Raw genomic sequence first — 21,842 nt, 5'->3', positions numbered from 1 at the left:
TATAGAAAAAAAAATGACGCATTAATTGAAAACACATTAATCGAGAGATTGCTGTATATGCATTCCCCCTGTCCAAGGTATTTGTCACCTTGTTATAGTACATAAGTTAGTGAAACATGATCTTCCCTTAACAAACCTATGCTGATAAAATGCCAGAGAATACTGCTGTTATCAATCCATTTCTGTATCCTACTTCTCACCAATCTCTAAAGTACCTTCACAACTCCAGATATACAGATCAGCCTACAGTGAAACAATTTTACCCTCCTTCCACTCCCTTGGAACCTGTGCTGTTGTTTGTTTTTATTAAACAGGCATGCCAATGCTACTGCCAATTCCCTGGAACATTACCTCAAGATGCATGGTGATGTGTCATTACATCCTATCACCTTATTGACACCAATGTTATTTATTTTCTCAAATACCTTCTGCTTACTCACAATTAAGCCATCCCCTCCTATGTTCTCTACACTTAATTTCCTCATGATTCCACCCTGATCAGGATGAAACACCCTTATAAATTGATCACTGAATACCTCAACAATGTCTTCTGCAGCAGTTACCATTCTACCACTTTCATCCATTAACTTCATCTTACTATGATCATTCTTCCTTCTACTTGTCACCTATCTAAAAAATAAACTCTAGGGTTTTTCTTTGCCTGATTTGCCAATTTCTGCTCATACTCTACTTTTGTTTTCCTTACTAAATGAGTCACTCTCCTGGCTTGTTCTTTATAATCTTCATGCGACTGATTGTTACCATTATTCATCTTGTATTTCCTCCAAAGTACTTTCTTTTTCTAGATTTCATGCTTAAGATTCACATTCATCCATTTTACATCTACCTTATTCAGCCGTTTAGCCTTCGGAATACATTCACATATTGATGCTGTTATGTATTTCTTTGTCAGTTCCCATGCAGCATTTATTTCCTTACCACTAAACTCCTCGTTCTATGTTATAGCTCCAAATTGTCTCCTAAGCTTGTCATAATCACCGATCATATAATTCCACATATATCCTTTCCTCACAAGAGTCTGCACTGTGCATGAGATCATTTTATCCTCTAATGAAATGATCAGATCTAGAACTCGCAGTCCTCATGTGCTCTCCTTTACATGCTGCCTGAGATAGTTATCACTCAAGAACTCAAGAAATTCATTTTCCTTATTCCCAAATGCTAACTCTTCATGCCAATCTATACCCCCATAATTAAAATTACACATAATAATTACCCTTCCTTTGTTCACTAATCCAAGTTGTTTATACATTTCTTTATCACCACCACCATCCACATTCCAAGAAGTATAACAACATCTGACTATATCTTCCTCTCAACCTCCACTTTACACCACATTGCCTCATAACCATTGTCACTATTTCTCCCTTTCATGTCTTATCTGGACTTAATTCCCCTTCTATCATCAGCTGCCCCCCCCTTCTTGCCCTTTCTATCCTCGCAAAAAAATACTGTATCCTTCCATTTCTATTCCTGTTACGATATCATCTTCATTCAACCATGTTTCACTTATTCAAATGATTTGGGGGCGAATAAACTCAATCAGTGAAACCATTTCATCCCCCTTATTTTTGACACTTCTAGCATTTGTAAACAAACAGAGCAGTTAATTTTTACATCTATAGCCAGTCCTATCCAAGCCATGGTTGTGATTTTCCCACCACACTTGCCCAATCATCTTTATCACCACTTACCACATATATCTGCACAGTCTCAACTTCCCCATCCACATCACAATATACTCCATCTTCATATACGCATTCACTGCCACTTTCAACATCCATTATCCCTATGCCATGTCTCCCTGTCCAGGTTCCTCTTCCTAATGCAAGAGGAACCTGTTCCTCTTGCATTCCCATTCTCTCTTCATCTCTCACACTACTACTGTTTCCATTGCCAAGTACTTCTGTCTCTTCAGTACCATTCTCCTGATTTTTCTCTTCATCTCTTTCTTCTGATCTCTTGCATGCATCACACACGGTACTATTTATCATGGTTGCAAATAAAATAATAGGAAAATTTACAGTGCAAGGACATGTAGACTTGCATCTTGCAGAATTTCATCACTACTCCCACATGGGGAGTACACAGACTCCAATCCAAGCTCATATTTGGACTCAGTACAAGCACAACTTGGCAAAGAAAGCAAAAGCAGAATTATTCATCGGTCAATCAGGAAGCCTCCTGAAGTGTTGCCAACAGGTTCAGTCCTGTGTACTATCTAGTGGCTGGCCTGGTGAAACTGCTTTACTGCTGTGTCATCAAATGGAAACCTAGTTAAATAATTATGATAAATAGGAAACTAAGAGGAGGAAGAAACTTGGAAGCACTACTCCAAAAGTGTAACATGGCAAAAGCTATCTCATGTCTCTAATAAGCAGTTAGGTGGTGTTTAACCATATAATGAATGTCATCTACCATCCAGAAGATTACTTGGTATTTCCCCCAACCAGGGAAGCTAAGTTTTTAAGGCATCAATACTCAGTTTGCAAGAGCCCCATTTGTGCAAAAAAAAAAAGTTCTCCAGGGAAGATGTGGAGATCACTAGTTGTGATCCTCACACCTCCACAAAATCTTCTTCCTCCTCCTATCACAAATCTAGGCAGGTAGCCTGTCTCAGTCTCAGCCCAGCATTTCATTGCTCTGCTTCTGTTTCTATGACCTTTTGGTTTGTAGTTCATCATCTTCCTAGATATTCTATCATATGCCATTTGTTCTAGATGCTCTTTCCATGTGGTTCTGTATTTTTCTATGGTTTCCATTATTGGTGTTTGTTTAGTTCTTTAAGTAGGTCTTCATTTCTCTTGTAAAACCTGCTGTTCTTGTCATATATTTCACTTCTGCTGCAATGATTCTTTTTTTACTCTTTCTTTTATTGTCCATACTTCACTGCCATATAATAATGTTGGTTTTGATAAAATATTATATTCTTAGCCTGCTGTTTTAGGTGACTATTCTATTTACTTTGGAGAATTTGATAATTTTATTAGAAATTTCTAAATCTCATTGTAACTTAATTTATAGACCAAATAATTAAAATTGTTGATTTGTTTTTGATTATTTTATTGTCCATTACTGTTTTAGTTCGGATGGTCATTTCTCCTTTGAATGCCATATTTTTAGTTGTTTTTTTTTTCTTGAGAGAATGACATATTATACATATGGAAATTTAAACTGAAGAGAGAAACTGAGGAAACTGAAACTGGAGGGGGAGGGGGGGAGAGGGAGAGAGAGAGAGAGAGAGAGAGAGAGAGAGAGAGAGAGAGAGAGAGAGAGAGAGAGAGAGAGAGCATGTATTAAGTATTTTAAAAGTGAGTGTCCATTAGGTGACAAGAATACAACAAATACCTATAATAAGATGGGAAATGATGTTATTAATGCTGAAAGTGAAGCAGTGAAAATATGTAAAATTAGATATAGTAATAGTTAATCAAGGCGATATGGAGAGTTTGCAAGACAATGTAAATAGGCTTTTAGTATGGGAAAAAGTTAATGGATGTCAGTTTAATGTCGAGAAATGTAAAGTTATGAATTTTGGGATAAATAGATTACAAAAGAAAGATTTCAGTACTGCGACTACATGTTTATTAAGGTAAATAAAGATAAACAAACCCGACAAGTTTCGTATATCGTTTGACTTACATCTTCAGGGATTAAAGGTAACTAAAAGTTTAAACACAAGAAATGAGAAATTACTCAAAATAGTCCATTAGATGATGTTATGGCAATCTAACTGTTCATCAAATTAAAAAATCCGAATGCAGAATTGATACATACATTAATGTATGCTATGTTTGAACAATGCTGGATGTTGTCACGTTCTGTTGTTCACGTTCACTCTGCCTGAGGTCTAACTTAGGTATATTTTTTATGAAAGCTGACCAAATTTGGTGTAGAATTAAGCCCTGGTTTCTGTTGCATTGCGTTGGGATTCTAAGCATATTTGTAGTTTCTTTAAATTCAGATTTTTTAATTTGATGAACAGTTAGACCACCATAACAACATCTAATGGACTATTTTGAGTAATTTCTTGTTTCTTGTGTTTAAACTTTTAGTTACCTTTAATCCCTGAAGATGTAAGTCAAATGACATATGAAACTTGTCAGGTTTGTTTATCTTTATTTATCTTAATAAGCATGTGGTCGCAATACCGAAATCTTTCTTTTGAACTGCTAAACCACAGAAACCTATGCCTATAAATACATTACAAGTCATGTATCACATTGATGGCACTGTACTCCAGGAAATAGATGAAGCTAGAGATTTAGGGATGGTGATAGACAGAGAGTTAAAGTTTGGAGGACATATTGCTAAGGTTGCTAATGTGGCCCATAAGATTACTTGGCTATTGAAGAACACATTAACAAGTAGAGATAAGGGAAGCTGTCATTCTTCTTTATGAGGCCTTGATATGCCCACATCTGGATTACTGTGCTCAAGTCTGGTCTCCTGGGTTTCTTGGGGATGAGGAAGCAGCGGAGAGGATTCAGATGCAAGTGACCAAGATGGAGAGGTGGCCTGTGGAATGTTCTCTATGAGGATAGATTAAAGGTGTGTGGATTGCAGAAGTCGGTTTGTAAAATTCGATGCAGTGAAATTTTATTTAAAATTTCCGACATCAATTTTACAGAGATCATAAATCATGAGAAAGGAAAATAATTGTACATTACTGTATACTAACGGTGAAATACTGATCGTAAACTTGTAAGAGTAACTGACCAAAGAATGAAATAGAATTGTTCGTAAATTATACAATATTGTAAAGGTTAGAATTATACATTAAGTTGAGTTAATATTAAGTTCTGATGTGAAGTTGTAAGGATAACAGAATGTAAAAGTATTTCTGCCCCAAGCAAAAAGGGATTAGACAAGATTATATTGGCGACTTGATAGTGAACAAAGGTATTGAAGGTCATTCAGATGTGGAGATTTTCCTGCCAAAACTGAAGGTCAAGACAACAGTGACGTCAGTTATTTACAGAAGATTTGGGGATCTCCGACATTAAAACAAGGAACCTCAGAATCATATCAAAGAGGTCTTGAGAACTTCTAATGGGAGAGGGGGAGTTTTTCATATTGCTGCAGTTCGTTGGTCTGCTCGGATCATGACCCCTATGCATGGAGAAAACCAGGAGAGACAGATCATTCTACAGAGATGTATTTTCAATAATGGTACGTGCCACGTGCTACGAGATACACGGCATCTACAGTAGATACAGAAACGACTGTGAGCTATGCCACAATTCCCGGAAGAGGACTATACCAGGATGACCGAACAAGCCGTTCAGCGAAGGATAGTAATAGGACACAGTCAACAAGACTGCCACAAATCTTCAAAGCTGGTAGGAATGTACACTTGGGTCTCTTTTTATGCGTATCTTTTTTTTATGCAGTTTTGAAGTTATGCAGTGCATATTTCATGTAAATTCATGGTTTCCCAGTTATACATAATGAACAGCGTGTTGCAGCATATTCTGGTGTAATGTGAGTAATGTTTAAGCAGTGAGTGTCCATGAAGTTTAATTTTGCATGTGAATAAGTGTTTGTCTTTGCATTATCATAAGTCTAAATTTTGCCAATTTTTATTTTAAAGATTTAATTTAGACCAATGGAGGAAAAAAATACCAAATAAAAGCAATTTCTTTCAATTAAATAATGTTTTATTAAATTCAATTTATATACAGTTTTTTGTTCCAATATCATTTACAAAGAGTAAGGTATCTAAAGATAAAATTATTTTCTATATGAATTCCTTCTTTGTTGGTTAACCTCCATTCTTGATTCTTTCATTCATATATATTTCAAATTAATATTGGAGAAAGGGGGTATCCTTGTCTAAGACCTCCTGTTACTTCAAATGTTTTGGTTTTGTTCTCACCCCTTTTTATGCTTATTACTGTTTTCTCATATAGGCTGTTGAGTGGTTTTAATAAATTTATAGGCAAGTGGTTTTTTAATATATCAAAGAGTTCATATCTATATCTTGTCAAAAGCTCTTTTTTATAATCTATGAATGCTAGATACATCTCTAAGTTAAATTCTCTTCTTTTCTCAATTAGTAGTTTCAGGTTGAATATAGGACCTATACATGATCTTCCTTTTCTACAACCATTATTTTCTTCATTTATCTTCTTCTTATTGTGCTATCTTCTATCGAAGTTCAGCGACCATCTTGGCGAACAAACTGTGGTCTTGTGCTAATCTGAGCAGTTGTGCACTGCTCTTTCCTGTCGTCTTGATGGTGTCAAACCATGATATTCTTTTTCTTCCTCTAGTTCCTTTGCCATCAATTCTTCCTACCAAAATAGTTTGTAGAAGTTGGTATTTGCTGTTTCTCATGATGTGGCCAAGATATGATGTTTTTCGTTTCTTGATTATTTGTACAAGATGTTTAGCTTTGCCAATGGATTTTAAGACCTCTTCATTGGTAATTTTTTCTGTCCATGATATCTTTAGCATTCTTCTGTATAGCCACATCTCAAAGGCTTCGATTTTCTTGATGGGTGTCGCCTTCAATGTCCATGTTTCAACTCCATAGAGCAGAATAGACCACACGTAACATTTCAGCATTCGGCATCCGACTTCCATGTTTAGGTCTTTATTGCAGAATAGTGTTCTCATTTTCATGAAGGACTGCCGTGCAACTTCAATCCTTGTCTTTATATCTATTTCTGGATCCCACCGTTCATTAAGCCAACAACCAAGATATTTATATCTTGACACTTGATCAATATTTTTCCCATTGAGTGTCAGTTTCATTGATGAGGCTGGATGTTTGCTGATGATCATGTATTTTGTCTTGTTGATGTTTATATTTATTCCCATTCTTTGGCTTTCTATGCATACTCTGTCAATGAGTTTTTGGAGATCCATAATGTTATCTGCAATTAGCACGGTGTCATCTGCATATCGTAGGTTGTTAACAATCTCTCCATTTATTGTGATTCCCTCTGGACATTCTTCCAATGCTTTTTTAAAGATTACCTCTGCGTATATGTTGAACAGGAGTGGTGAGAGTACACATCCTTTTCTCACTCCTCTTTTGATGTTAATATCACTGGTGGTAATGTTGTCTAATTGAACGGTAGCTGACTGATTCCAATACAGATTTGTTATTAGTCTTATGTCTTGTTCGTCTAGCCTTGTTTGTTGAAGGACTTCTATTAAGTTAGTGTGTCTGACTTTGTCGAATGCTTTTTCAAAATCTATGAAACACATAAAGACAGATTTCTGTTTTTCTATGCATTTTTGTATCAATATTTGAGTACAGAAAAGGGCTTCTCTAGTACCAAAACCATTCCGAAAGCCGAATTGCGTTTCACTTAGAGTTTCTTCACTTTTTCTATAAATGCGATTCTGAATTACTTTCAAAAATATTTTTAATGTTTGGCTCATTAGACTAATAAGTCGGAAGTCACCACAGGAATTCGCTTTGGGTTTCTTTCTTCATTTCTTCATTTATAATTTTTATAATATAACTATTAAAAAGAAAAATTAGTGCCGGTCTGGAGACCAAGGTGGCAACCCCACCACCAGACTTTCCTCATTTTTCTGGTAACCAACTTGAGGGACATTGGGACATCTTATTATTTAAAAGTCTCCAAGGAAACATTGTGCAATAACCAGTCCTTAATGATTCAAATTTTCTTTATCACTTGCCATAATTAGCAACATCCGAGTACAGAATCCTGTGATAAATCACTGGCCAGCCACCATTCTCTTAGACTCAGTCCCTCCATACATTGCTTTCTAATACCTGTCAGCAAGCCATATCCTTGGCACAAATTTATTTTTCACGTCTATCTTTTGATTTTGTATAACAACCTAGCATGTCAAATGCTTTAGCAAGATCTAGAAATATCATGGTATATCCGTTCTCCTATCCAACCCTGTGTCACTTATTAAAGAACATGAACAGACAGCTAAAGCAACAATTATCTTTAACAAACCATGCTGCTCTCAATAGAGGATCCCATTTTGTTTTCCCACATTCTCCAAAAACCCTGATGATCACCCCAAAAATACTTTTTGGTCTATAATTGGCTCCACCTTACTTGTATTCTGGAATCATCATGCTCTCCTTTGACTCATTAGGAATCACACACATGATAAGACTGAAACAAATGGTTCAGGAGCATTGCTAACTCTCACTTGTATCTTCCTTCAGGACATGTGCCAACATCCCATCCAATCTGATTGCTATTAAACTCTTGTAATAGTGTTAATAACTCTACCTCTTTACCTATTTTTTTTTCATCCATTTTCCTTTCCTTTCACGCATAGCCACTAGGCTAATCGCGCGTCTGCACGGTTAGCCTAGTGGCTATGCGCTTCGCAACCATATGCCTGGGGAAGGAGTGTCCTAGGTTCGATTCCCGTTGGTGACGTGAGGAGCTGAAGGATCTTCCTCAGCCATAGCAAAGTTAGCCAGTCTTGGGTGTGGACAGCAGGGTTTTTTCCCCAGTTTATTCTGGGGTTTTTCATCCTGCAAAGCAGGCAAACTGGCCTTGAGAACTCAACACTACAGGCCATAGGATACACCGGGGCATAAGGCTGACCACCTTATCCTGTAAACGAAGTGAGGTCTGATGATCAATGGACCCTTGACACCGCAAGGTAAAAGAGGGTATAAGGAAGATGACACGATGATGATGATGACATTTTCCTTTCAATAGAGAGCTGTTGAGTCTATCCAAATTGTATCATATCCTACTGACGTGAATGCTTAATGACACAGTTATTTCTAGTGGATCAGTAACTTTCCTGCCATCCTTGTTCACTAAGGACATTTTTCCATGTTGATTATTTCTTTCATTGCTACACAGGAATAAAATCTTTGATTTCCTTAGGCCTGGCTAACTTCTTTTTCATAATCTAATTGGACCACCCTCATCACAGCCATCACTCTCCTGGACTGCATCGCTCTCCTGGACTGATCTTTGTACTGCTCCTGACCTCATCATTACCATTTTCATATCAGATCTAAAACACATTTTTTTTTTATGCAGCAGTTGCTTTAAAGCATTATTATGATAATACTTATAAAAATTATACTTAATATGTTGGGCCTGGTTGGCCAAGTGGTTAGCATATCCGCTCTTAAGCCAAAAGGCTGCGGGTTCAAATCCCGCTGTGGGCATGGATGTTTGTAATTGTCTGTGAAAATACTAGTGGTGGTGGGTGGTAGATGGCGTTCATGTAGTTGAAGTTTGTTGTAGTTGGTGGAATGTGTGGTGGAGACAGAGAGTAGGTGCCCTCCCTTGATGAGTCTTTGGACTCCCTGGAGGTGTCACATAAATAATAATTATTATTATTCATCCATGTAACTTTCATGAATTTATTTCTTAACTCTGGGGATGCAGTCAGATATTGCATCCTTCAAACATCCTCTGATTGTTTCTCATGCTCAAATAATTCCTCTATTAAGCAGCTTCTCATGACAAACTCTAATTCAAGCTGCCTTCTCGTTTTATTATAATCACCTGCCTTATCCACATTAATAATTTTATTTTCAATACCACTGCACAGTTTGTAATACCTAAATATTGCTATCCAACCTATGAGAAAAACACTCCCGATTTAGATAATTAAATTATTACTCATCTGCACATGATATATAAAAATGCATCAAAGATATTTTAATATGAAATGTAATTCAGAATTATGGAAATATACCCTCAGGAAATGACCATATCCTCACAGAACAGTCAAGAGATCCTGTAATTACTATCCGATTAACATTTAAGATATTGAGACGTGCAGTCAACAACAGACTTTCTTTTTCTGACAAGAGCAGAACAGCAGTAACAGAATCTGTATGTCCTCGAAAGCTGGACACTTCACTCCTCTGTTCTATATCCCACACCTTAACAGTTGTGTCTTGACTGTCAAAAAAAATAATAATAACAATAATAATTTTATTACACAAATCAACAGCATCAGTAAATTGTGCAGTTATAAATTGTCATTTATATAAATCTCAAACAGAATTTTTTAAAATTTTAATTATAAAGATTTTGCACTGTTTTCAATATGAATGTCATGGTAGCAGCAGCACACTCATTGTACTCAGTGTAATGCTCATGTTTGTTCTTTTCATTTTTCCCAACTGGCTGTTCTTGTGTTTGTACCATCATTTCTGAATAACAATTTGTGGAGTCTGTTAACTGAAGATGCCTGCAGTGTGTCAGGAGAAAATTTGAAATGATTAACTTTACACATAAAGCAAATCCAGATTTATTTTATTAGAATAAAAAAAAATATATATATATATATACAGTGTAACCTCGGTTGCCGAACTTAATTCATTCCCGAAGGCTGTTCGGAAACCAAATTATTCTAAAACTGAAACCATTTTCCCATAAGAATTGATGTAAAATGGATTAATCCATTCCTGAACCCCAGATGATTATTTATTTAAACCTTTACAACAATACTTCATGCATAAGATCGTATACAAACATAATGAAAATGCATAAAATCTTACATAAAAAGAATAAACACAATAAATAGATAAAATAAAAATGAAAATTTAACTTCACTTTAACTATACATACGGAGGAGAGTTGATGGCGTAAGTGGAAGGAGGTGAGTAAGGGGAATCCCATTCCATAAACACATCAGGTTACTGTCCTTCTGGGTTTTTTTCTCTTTCTCTTTTCTGTCTCTTGGCACCACTTGATTCTGCTTGAGACACATTGGGCCTCTGTCTCACTAAAAACCTGTCCAATGACATTTGTTTTTGCCTGCGTTTTAAAATGTTTCTGAAGTGAGACATGGCACTGTCATGGAAATGGTTTATGATGTGGTCTGCTACAGCTTTGTGAGGATGATATCTTGCCACAAAACTTTGCACCTTATCCCATTTCGCACACATTTCTTTGATCAAAGAACTAGGAACATCCTCAATCCCTTCCTCTGTGTCTGAAAACATTTCCTCCAACTCCATCTTTTGCTGCTCCTTCTGAAGATGTTCCAGTTCTTCTGTGGTGAGCTCATTCCTCTGATCCTCCACATCAGCATTGTCAACTTCCAAGTCCATGCTTTAGCCCAGCGACACAATATCATCGACAAGGGCAACATGCTCAGCCTCACTGTCTATGTCTGCTACACAGTCTGGCCACAATTTCCTCCAGGCCGAGTTCATCGTCCTGGAGGAAATTGTGTTACTGTCCCATTGTGCCCAGGCTTTGTCAAGGATACTTAAGCAATGGAGGATTTTGAAGTGATTTTTTCAGAATTCTCCTGATTTTTTCAGAATTCTCCGAGTGTTAATTCTGCGTCAGAGGTCACTGCAAAACACCTTTGAAACAGTGCTTTGGTGCAGAGTTTCTTAAAGTTCGAAATGACCTGCTGGTCCATGGGCTGAATTAGAGAAGTTGTGTAAGAGGGCAGGAACTTCACTGTGATAAAATCAGACTCCTCCACTAACTCGTCCTCCAAGCCTGGAGGGTGAGCAGGAGCATTGTCCATCACAAGAAGGCATCTAATTGGCAAATTTTTTCCTTGAAGGTGTTTTCTCACACTTGGGGCAAAGACTTCATGGATCCACTCAATAAACAATTGCCTGGTTACCCAAGCCCTACTATTAGCCCTCCACATAACAGGCAATTTACTTTTCATCACGTTATTTTTCTTAAACACCCTCAGATTCACAGAGTGGTAAACAAGCAATGGCTTGACCTTGAAGTCCCCACTTTCCACATAGCAAAAGAGTCAGCCTGTCCTTCATTGGCTTGTGAACTGGCAATTGTTTGCCTCCTGAGTGATGTAGGTCCACTTTGGCAATTTTGACAATGAAACTGGCCTATTTTTTCCAAAATAGGCTGGTTTCATCACATTTGAACACTTGTTGGGTAAGAAAACTCTCAACCTTTACATAGTCACTAAATTCTTCCACATATTTCTCAGCAGCTTCTCGGTTCGAATTCGCAGCCTCCCCATGCCTAACCACACTATGTAAATTTCTCGAACCACCCTCTATTAGCTTTGAACACATCAGTATCAGCCCTCGTACCAAGGTTTTTCTTTAACAGGTCATCATGTAATCGCCTCGCTGTTTCACAAATGATAGCCTCAGAAACACTATCACCAGCTAACTGTTTCTCATTTATCAAAATCAGAAACAATTTTTCCACTTCTTCAATAGTCTGCAATCTTTGTTTAGTAAGAACTTTCACTCCTCTTGCAACATCAGCTCTCTCGATCGCCTCTTTATTTTTGAGTATTGTACATATCGTTGATTTCGCCATACCAAACTGCATAGCAAGATTCAAGATACGAACGCCATTGTCGTGTTTGCATATGATTTCTTTTTTCATCTCTGTCGTGGTTCTAACAACTTTTCTTTTCGCTTTGCTGCTATCACTATTCTTCTACAGCCCCATGGTGGCTTAATTAATAATAATTTATGGAAAAAAAAAACAACAAAACACAAAGAAAATCAAGAAAGCTTATGCAAATTCGAACAGGTGTCTGCACTGAACGAAGGCTGCTGCGTAACTGCCGCTTTCCCGCCTTACAGCTCAGCACGTGGAGCATGTGGTTGCTGTTTGCCTGTTCAGGAACCGAAATTTTGTCCAGAAACTGGGACATTTTTTGTTCGGAAAATATGTTCGGGAACAGAATTGTTCGACAACCGAGATTCCACTGTATATACACTTGGGTCTCTTTTTATGCGTATCTTTTTTTATGCAGTTTGAAATTATGCGGAGCATAACTTCAAAACTTATGTACCGTTGTACATAATGAACAGCATGTTGCAGCACATTTTGGCATACCGTGAGTAACGTGTAAGCAGTGAGTGTCCATGAAGTTTAATTTTGCATGTGAGCAAGTGTTTGCCTTTTCATTATCATAAGTCTAAATTTTGCTATTTTTTATTTTTAAAGATTTAATTTGGCCCAAAGGAGAAAAAAAAAAAGCACCAAAGAAAAGCAATTTCTTTGGAAATGAAAATTGCAATTTTAGATTGCTTAGCAAAAGGAGAGGGATCTACAGCGATTGGTAAACATTTTAATTTAGGCGAATCTATTGTACTATAAGAGCAATTAAAAAGAATGAAGTCACGATAAGAAAATCTGTCATTTCTGGCACAAAACTAAGTGCCAAATTATCATCGTACTCAATAGATGCTTTATTAGAAAAAATGGGATGAGCGCTCGTAATTTGGATTGATGAATTAACTCAAAGAAGAATTCCTATAAGTAGTTATTTAATTAAACAAAAAGCTCTTCGGTTATATGAACAGATGAAGCAATTGGAGCCATCTGCTTCCCAAGGTGATAAAAAATTTTCGGCCAGCAAAGGATAGCTAACCAGGTTTTTAAAATGGAATGTACTTCATAACGTGAAGATTACAGGCAAGATTGCAGCAGCAGATGAAGAAACAGCCAAAGATTTTCAAGAGAAGTTAGCCAAAATTATTGAAGATGGTGGATATTGTCCCGATCAAGTGTTTAACGCTGACAAAACAGGATTGTTTCGGAAGAAAATGCCTAGTCGAACTTACATCGCAAAGTCTGAGAAAAAAGCAAGTGGGTTTAAAGCAAGCAAAGATCAAGTAACATGACTTTGTAGCAATGCATCAGGGGATCGAATGTTGAAACCCCCTCCTAGTAAATCGATCTTTAAGACCACGTACTCTACAAGACAAAGATCTAAAACAGCTGCCGGTATACTGGATGGCTAATACAAAGGCCTGGGTAACAACTGCTGTGTTTACTGAATGGTTCAATAATTGCTTTGTACCAGAATTGGAAACATATATGAAGCAAAAAGCTCTCGATTTTAAAGTTTTATTAACTGTTGAAAATGCACCAAGTCATCCGCATTTAGAACATCCAAATGTGCAGGTAGTGTTTTTTCCACCCAATACAACAAGCATTATTCAGCCATTAGATCAAGGCGTAATTGCTACTTTTAAAAAATATTATGTTAAGCATACTTTTCAATTTATATTGGATAAACTAGAAAATGAATCATTAACAATAACTGACGTTTGGAAAAAATTTTCTATTTTGGACTGCTTAAATCATATTGCATCTGCTATCGCTGAAATAAGACCACAAACTATAAATGCCTGCTGGAAAGCAGCTTGGCCTGGATGTGTTGTAAACAGTGCAACCATTCAAATATCTACATTATCAGCTGAAATCGTTACTATGGCATATGAAATTGGTGGAGAAGGTTTTGATACATTTAGCCAGAATGATATAGGCAAATTGCTTGTGGATAATGCCTTAAGTGACGATGATATTATTGGATATCAATTAACTTCAGATATTGTCGAAGATCCAGAAAATGATAGTGAAGCGGAAGAAAAACTGTTCCCCCCCTTCACTGCAAATATAATTCGAGAAGGTCTTGAACTGTGCAATAAATTGGAAAATCATTTTCTTGTTAATGACAAATTCTGAATGAGCCTTTAAATTCCAACATGAGGTGACGAACTGTATGTCTGGATATCGTGAGCTGTATAAAAAATTAGTAAGATCATTATCGCAAAGTTTAATTACTGATTACATTGTCAGAAGAAAAAATTCAGCACAGAACGAGGGTGAAGCTAATTCTGTTTGTGAAGAACCATTGCCTTTACCATACAGATCTGATGCGCTGACTATTTCTTCTGGTGATGAAAATGATTTTGTTGCAAATGTTGCTGAATATTGTCTAATAGCAATGTTAATTCTGATGAAAAAAATGTAAAAAAAATTGTCACTTTTCAATAAAATTAAATGAATAAAGCGTTAAAACAAACTTAGGCATTCTTATTTTCCTGAATTTTTATAAACTTTTTATGCGATTTTAGGTTTATTTTAATTCATTGCTTCAGTTTTATGTGGTTTTAGAAAATTATGGAATATATCCCTAATTTTTCAAGATGTTAGGTTTTTTTTGTGTGATTTTTTATGTGCGGTTTTCTGTGGAACATATCTACCGCATAAAAAGAGACCTGACTGTGTGTGTATGTGTGTGTGTGTATGTATATACAGGGTGTTCGGGATAAATTTGACATATTTATAATTAATTATATTTTTCCGTAAGTTACATGTATTAACACACACTTCTCTTCATTTAAAAGTTTGGACCCTTCTTCATTCATATACAAGATGTCAGAAAGGATGGATAGCTGGAACCCACCTGAATCATGGAAGAGAATAACTTGTATCATGATGATTCGTGCCCGCCATCAAAATAAGGATATTACGACTGCTGCCCAATGCTCCCTGAATACAGTAAAAACAATCAGGCATGAACTAGAGACTTGCAATGGTGACTACGAGGATGTAGCAAGAAGAAAGATCCCTAGCAGACGATCTGATTGCGTTCGTACAGCAGAATTCCTCGCAAATCTGCAGGAACAGGTGTTGAAGAACCCTGGCATTGGAATTCGGGCTTTGTTCGTGGAGTTGCTAACTGTAGTCAAGCCCTGGATAACAAGGGTAGCCAATGGTAGGCCGTATGTATGGCAGCAGGATTCGGCCCCTTGCCACACCTCTGGGAAAAGTCAAAAATGGTTGTCTGAAAATTTCTACGACTTCACCAGTCCAAATGTTTGGCCTCCAAACTCCCCAGACCTTAACCCCATGGATTATTTTGTATGGGGCGCAGTTGAAAAAGACACCAATCGCACTTCCAGTAATACAAAAGCCCAGTTAATGGATAAAATTAAAACAGTTTTTGTGGCCCTTCCCAGGGAGACTGTAGCATCAGCTTGTTCGAGGTTCCGAAGCAGAATTGAAGCTGTGATCGATGCTAATGGTGGTTATTTTGAGTAAATCTTGTTGATAGTATTGTAATTAACTCTGCCTGTAATGTTTTTTTGTCAATTCATTAAATTTAATAGATACAAAGAAGATTTTCTTTTTCCTTACGAAACTGTCAAATTTATCCCGAACACCCTGTATATATATAAAGTGCTACTACCGGATAAAAAAATCATGTGACATAGGCTGAAAAAGTCTGACTTTCTCAGCAAAGGGCAATAATCATATATTACAAAACTGGAGCAGTAAATGGAACCTCAATAGCAATAAAGTATGCTATAATAAGTTGTTAGAAAAATGACTTAATAAAAATAGGCTTTATGGCTATAGCAATATTTTAATATATTGCTTATAATAAATTTAGTTTAATGCTTTATCCAAGTGTGAGCAAACAAAGTTTGCACCTGAAAGTATCTTCAGGACTGGGGTAAGGTGGTACAACACCAGGGCAACTCGTTGCAAAGGTGGAGCAAGATACCAACACTCCTATCTCAGTATCTCCTATAATGCAAAACTGGGCCTGGCTCCCACTGAAGAGACCTCAATAAAGGTCGAAACTAGTCTGGGTAGTGGCCCTTCCCTTAATGCATAACATTAGACATATCTGCAAGGAGATGTGTTTTGCATTATAGGAGATACTGAGATAGGAGTGTTGGTAGCTTGCTCCACCTTTGCAACGAGTTGCCCTGATGTTGTACCACCTTACCCCAGTCCTGAATATACTTTCAGGTGCAAACTTTGTTTGCTCACACTTGGATAAAGGATTAAACTAAATTTATTATACTCTAACCAAGTGAAAAATAAACTTTCAAAATAATATATTGCTATAGCCATAAAGCAAAGCAAGAATGTGGATGATATGATAATGATGGTTGGTACAAATTATCTAAATGATCTGAGTGATAAAGTGAATCAGATGGCAAGAGATTTTAGGTTATTGTTAGGAACTATGCAGCAGAAAAGTGTGTCACCCAGATATAACATAAAATTAAGGAGAGAGCAGCAATAGCAATAAATGGCATGATAGCAAGAATGTGTTGAAAGAGAGTTCTGGAATATGTGAATACTTGGAGTGGATTTGAGGATAGAAGACAACTGTATGCAAGAGATGGACTGCATTTAAACATGGAAGGCATCTGGAGAGAGTGTTGTTCTCAGGCAAGTGGGAACATTAGGGCAGGGAAACTACTGTTGTCAAGGTGGATGATATCAGGGGTAGCCTCTTGTGTGGATAAACACTTGAGAGATGGCAGAATGTATGGTATATTGCAGAGTCAAATGGAGTCCAGAGGAAATAATAATAGGTTTAGAAATTGTGACAATGCATTAATGTTTTTTTATATAAATGCTAAGAGTATTAGGAATAAAGGAAGTGAAATGATTGCATTGAGGCCTCATCCTGTCCTAATATTGTTGGAATCAGTGAAACGTACCTGACAGAAAAGATCGTGGATGTAGCTATGGGAATAAGCAGTTGATGGTACAGCTGAGTGCTTGAGTGGTAATGGAAAAAGTGGGTGAAAGTGGTGATGAGTTAGTAATGTTGAGTGGTAAGACAGCATGCATAGATGGTGGCAAGTCAGCGGCAGTAAGAGAGCCAGTGGCATATTAGTGGCAGAGTGGTAAGACAGTGGATGTGCAAAGGCAGTGAAAATGCAATTTGCATAAATGGCACTGAAAATCTAATTGAAGATTTGAAAGAAGAGTTGGTAAAGATGATGCAAAAAATTAAACATATGAGGAATGAACTGAGGAGAATTATGGATTTGCATGGAAACGTAAGGAAGAATAGGATGAAAGATTTGAAAGAAATTGAATGATTTGAGAATGGCAATGTATGGAGATTCAATGATAAGAGTGTGGTGAGTAAAAAGGTGCACAAGGTTTGTTTTCCAGGAGGTAGAATGAGCAGGGTGGTTGAAGCATTGGATAAGAGGAGTATAGAGCAAAAGAGTTGGTAGTGGAACCTGGCACAAATGATTTGACTAGTAAAAAGGAAGAATGTAAAGAGGGATGTCATGCAGCTGTTAAGGAGAGTGAAAGATAACAGTGTGGTAGGCAGCATGTTGCCCAGGTATGATAATGATGAGTTGAGAAAGCGAGCAAAGATTATAAATGGTATTCTAGCCGAGTTGTGTGAGAAGAAAATAGTTCATTTTGTGAATGTGTGGGATGAGTTTGAGGGGTGGAAAAAGCTGTATAAAAGAGAGGTGGCTACATTTCAATGGATTTGGTGTGGGTCAGTTGGAGGAAACTGTTGCTGAAAATAGATAGACTGAAGTGAATGTAAGACCTGAGGAAGCAAGTGGTGTGTTGTGGAGGAGCAGGAGAGTAAGGTATGCAAAGTTTGTGAATTGAAAGGTGAGTGGTTTGAGTGAAGAGAATAAGAGAGAAGGAACAAAGAGTGGCCGGGAAAATGGGAGGGTGGTCAGGATGGACAGGGGGATACTGCATGAAAAGTGTAGATGATGGTTTCAGGAACAGATGTGCGAGAGCGTAAGAGAGTCAAGGGTGGGGATTTAGGTCTGGGGGGTAACATCAGTGATAATACACAGGAATGGACATGAGAGAGTATAGAGGAGTCGTGTCTGAGAAGTGGGGGTTAGTGGGACTTGTTATAGAAACAGAACTGAGCTAGTGTGCATGTTCACAAATGCTAGACTTGTTTGAAACAAGAGGAATGAAATTGTAGCACTGATAGAGTTCATTTGCCCAAAAATTGATGGTATAAGTGAGACATGGTTGAACAAAGATAACATTCTGACTGGAATAGAAACAACAGGAAGTGTTATTGATGATGGCAGAGGAGTTGTGCCCATCTAGGGTGGAGATGCAAGGAGCAAATAGTGACAGTGGTTTTGAAGCAGTATGATGTGAAGTGGAGTTGGACAGCATGATACTAAATATTTAGTAGTGTGTTGCTATAGACATGGTAATGTGGAAGGCACAGAGAAGAAAATGTTTAGACAAATTGGTCTGGGTAATAAGAAAAGGGTGGGTGATCATTAGGGGTGATTTCAATTATGATAATATAGACTGGAATGAAGAGATGGCATCAGGAACCAAAGAGAATGAATTTGAGTTTTTTTTAGAGACAACTACCTTAAGCAGTACATAACAGAAGGCAAATGTGGATCAAGGTTCTTGGATTTGATTATCTTTTAAAAGATAGTGTTGTAAATGAAGTGTCACATCTTCCTCCAGCTCGTGAAAGTGCCCATGAAGTGATCACTTAGATAGATGGTAGTGGGAGCCAGCTATATTAGGACTTTTGTGAAAGAGTTATATGTGAAACTATTAGGCAAGTGATTAGGCAAATATGATATGAAAAGTGATATGGCAAACTCAGGAGGCAGCTTGCAAAGATATCATGGAATGAGGAATTGCATGGGAAGGAAATCAATACTGCTCAGTCTCTACTCGGGAAGTATCTGGCAGATGCAATGACTGAGCGCATTCCAAAGGTCCGGAGATTATATAAGGTAGATGTAAAATGAATAACTGAAGAGGTAAAGAGGTAAAGCATGCAATTTGGAAGAAAAAGGCATTGTGGAGGTGGCAAAAGATGAGTGAAGATAATCAGTTACATGAGGAGTACAAAGAGCAAGGAAGGAAGGTAACTCACTTAGTAAGGGTAGCAAGAGTGCGGAATGAGCAACAGTTAGCAAATGACACTAAAAGAAATCCTAGGTAGTTTTTTCGATATGTGGCCAGTAGAAGGAAGAATGATTATGAAAAGATGATGTTGGTCAGTAATAATGGGAGAATGATAAACAGTAGAGGTATTTACTGAGTAGTTCATTAAGTATTCCATCCCTGTGATTGTAACATAATACAGAACTAACTTGAGAGCAGTGAGAATGGATGAGGAACCACTGATGGTGAGTGAGCAGGAAGTATATGAGGAATTGAGTCAACTTGATGTCAACAAGGCCATGGGACTTGATGATATATCACCATGTGTCTTGAGGGAATGTTCCAACAGCTTTAACATACATTTTTAACACTAGTCTTAAATTAGCCCAGGTCCAAAAGGAGTGGAAAGATGGCAAAATTGTTCTGCTTCATAAAGGAGGTGATAAGACTAAAGCTTCAAATTATAGGCCAATCTGCTTGTCTGGAGTTGTGGCCAAGGTGTTGCAGATGCTAGTGAGGACAAGGATTCAGAACTGGGTGGACAGCAGTAGAATTCACTTTAATGGACAGTGTGGGTTTGCTAAACGAAATTATAACAAGATGACAAATACAATGGACAACAGGAATGAATATACAGTAGTATATTTAAATTTTCCAAAGGCTTTCAACAGATTGCCACATGACAAACTAGTATAATAAAATTAGTTTAATCCTTTATCCAAGTGTGAGCAAACAAAGTTTGCGCCTGAAAGTATCTTCAGGACTGGGGTAAGGTGGTACAACACCAGGACAACTCGTTGCAAAGGTGGAGCAAGCTACCAACACTCCTATCTCAGTATCTCCTATAATGCAAAACACATCTCCTTGCGAATATGTCTAATGTTATGCATTAAGGGAAGGGCCACTACCCAGACTAGTTTCGACCTTTATTGAGGTTTCTTCAGTGGGAGCCAGGCCCAAGTGGAGATACCAGGCAGAAGCATTAGCAGGTCATCTCTACCTATAGGAATTGCCAAATGGTGTACCACCCTTTTTTAATAAATTACTCTGGATTTAGAGAAAGCTGTTGAAAGTTTATTTTTCACTTGGTTAGAGTACAATAAAATTAGTTTAAAGGGTGGCACACCATTTGGCAACTCCTATAGGTAGAGATGACTTGCTAATGCTTCTGGCTGGTATCTCCACTTGGGCCTGGCTCCCACTGAAGAGATCTCAATAAAGGTCGAAACTAGTCTGGGTAGTGGCCCTTCCCTTAATGCATAACATTAGACATATCTGCAAGGAGATGTGTTTTGCATTACATTATAGGAGATACTGAGATAGGAGTGTTGGTAGCTTGCTCCACCTTTGCAACAAGTTTTACTGGTGTTGTACCACCTTACCCCAGTCCTGAAGATACTTTCAGGCGCAAACTTTGTTTGCTCACACTTGGATAAAGGATTAAACTAATTTTATTATACTCTAACCAAGTGAAAAATAAACTTTCAACTTTTGACAAACTAGTAGTTAACACGTTCGCTGCCAACTACGAGTATACTCGTAGTTCATATGCGAGCTTCACAAGCCAACTACGAGTATACTCGTATGTCAATTTACCGACCTCCTATGCCAAACACGAGTTAACCCTTAGTATAATTACGTCAATTTGGACCCATGGATTCTGAATAAAGTGGAGAGCACGTCTGGGGGCTTGATAGAAGGGAAATAATTTCAACTAAAATATAGTATATTATATATGTGCCTCAGAAGCCAACTACGAATATACTCTTATGTCGATTACCAACCTCCTATGCCAAGCGCGAGCTAATCCGTTGTATAACACGTAATTTGTAAATCAATTTAAAACTGATAAAATCAATAAAAATAATAAAATGAAATCAATAAAATAAAAACTAATTTATTCAAATTACGAATGATACACTTTAAAACAATTTCCATGCACAATGATGGTTTTTTCCCTGGCAAACAGGACAATAATAACGTGTTTCACGTCATTGTTTGTTTTGTGTACATACTCGGCATGGCTTTATCGGTGAATATTTTTTTCTGTAGGTGGTAAAATTTCCAAATAATGAAGATCCCGAATCCTGCTGATATTCTATGATGCTGTAAGCTTATACATTCCAACAAAAACTGAGATAAATTGATCTTTAAATTTTAACGCAGTCATTGCATTTCCAGTAATTATATTATAACATTTATGCGCATTTCGAATGTATATATCAAAAATGCGTATTGCCAATTTCTTTGGTCATCTAATTGTCTTTCGTAAGGGGGAATAGTAAGAAAGCATGTGATCAGAAAGATCGATGCCTGACATACCCAAATTATAGTCCCTAACGATATTTGGTTTTAATTGAATTTTACCATTCTGATTTTTTGCTTCAACCATTTCAAATTTGTGCATATTTGAAATGG

The 21,842-nt window shown here is 37.2% G+C and overlaps 1 protein-coding gene across 3 annotated transcripts in view; it reads right to left on the bottom strand.

The window, feature by feature from the left end:
- Positions 1 to 21,842, bottom strand: part of LOC150105360 (transducin beta-like protein 3) — a 324,945-nt gene that overhangs the window by 174,366 nt on the left and 128,737 nt on the right. For all 3 annotated transcript variants that reach the window (XR_016548482.1, XM_090394739.1, XM_090394738.1), the window contains exon 5: positions 9,697 to 9,905. Coding sequence is in view for 2 of the 3 variants with exons in the window: in XM_090394739.1 (XP_090250865.1) it covers positions 9,697 to 9,905 (209 nt within the window). In the remaining variant the exon portion in view is untranslated. The remainder of the gene's footprint in view (positions 1 to 9,696; positions 9,906 to 21,842) is intronic.

The sequence above is a fragment of the Typopeltis vanoorti genome, chromosome 6, assembly GCF_054136105.1.
Source record: "Typopeltis vanoorti isolate ZY-2024b chromosome 6, IOZ_Tvanoo_1.0, whole genome shotgun sequence".
NCBI lineage: Eukaryota > Metazoa > Arthropoda > Arachnida > Uropygi > Thelyphonidae > Typopeltis > Typopeltis vanoorti.
This window is presented reverse-complemented; position numbering and strand designations above follow the sequence as displayed.